This window comes from Volvox carteri, assembly GCF_000143455.1.
Source record: "Volvox carteri f. nagariensis unplaced genomic scaffold VOLCAscaffold_404, whole genome shotgun sequence".
NCBI classification, from domain to species: Eukaryota; Viridiplantae; Chlorophyta; class Chlorophyceae; order Chlamydomonadales; family Volvocaceae; genus Volvox; species Volvox carteri.
Window position 1 is genome coordinate 7,360 of NW_003307933.1, and position 884 is coordinate 8,243.

The window sequence follows — 884 nt, forward strand, 5'->3', positions numbered from 1 at the left end:
CGTCGGAATTAATGCCGTACGCGCTTCATACAGCGCCGTCATTCGCTTGTAAGCTTTGACGTAGCCGTAGCGACTACGTAGTAGTCTAGCGGAGGCCTTAGGCCGATTCGCTGTCCCTCCGTCCGTCCCTCCGTAGCCGTAGCGACTACGTAGCCGTAGCGACTACGAAGTAGTCTAGCGGAGGCCTTAGGCCGATTCGCTGTCCCTCCGTCCGTCCCTCCGTCCGTCTCTCTATCTGTCCACCACGTCGCCGGTTCAATCCCCAGCGCGCGCGCGTCTTTTTTTTGCGCGCTTTTTTTCTTTTTTTTTCTTCGTATGCTTCATATGCTTCATATGCTTCATATGCTTCGTATGCTTCGTGTGCTTCATATGCTTCATATGCACATATGCGTCTTATGCGATATGCGATATGCAGCGCTAGCAGATGGCAAACTTCAACGTGCAGACTTCAACACACGCACTTCACCATACGTGCATACACACATATGCTTCGTATGCTTCGTATGCTTCGGACGTGCGCGGAGTGAATGCCGTGCGCGCTTCATACAGCGCCGTTCTTCGCTTGTAAGCTTTGACGATGCTCGCAATTCACCTTGCCACTGTGCCGAAGTACTTTCGAGCTTTTTGCTCTTTCTTTTCGCTTCTTTCATGCGCTTCAATTCCGCGTCGGAATTAATGCCGTACGCGCTTCATACAGCGCCGTCATTCGCTTGTAAGCTTTGACGATCCTCGCAATTCCCCTTGTCACTGTGCCGGAATGTTTTCAAGTTTTTTGCTGTTTCTTTTTGCTTTTTCCGCGTTATTCGCCATTCACAACAGAATGAATGCCGTACGCGCTTCATACAGCGCCGTTCTTCGCTGTAAAGCTTTGATGATGCTCGCAA

General features: G+C 50.7%; 1 protein-coding gene across 1 annotated transcript in view; it reads left to right on the forward strand.

Annotated features, from left to right (window-relative positions):
- The window catches only part of VOLCADRAFT_101142 (uncharacterized protein), a gene marked incomplete at both ends in the record, with an annotated part of 7,437 nt that extends 7,284 nt beyond the window's left edge, over positions 1–153 (forward strand). The window contains one exon of the mRNA XM_002959595.1: positions 137–153. Coding sequence (XP_002959641.1) covers positions 137–153 — 17 coding nt within the window. The remainder of the gene's footprint in view (positions 1–136) is intronic.
- Between the last annotated feature and the right edge of the window lie 731 nt (positions 154–884).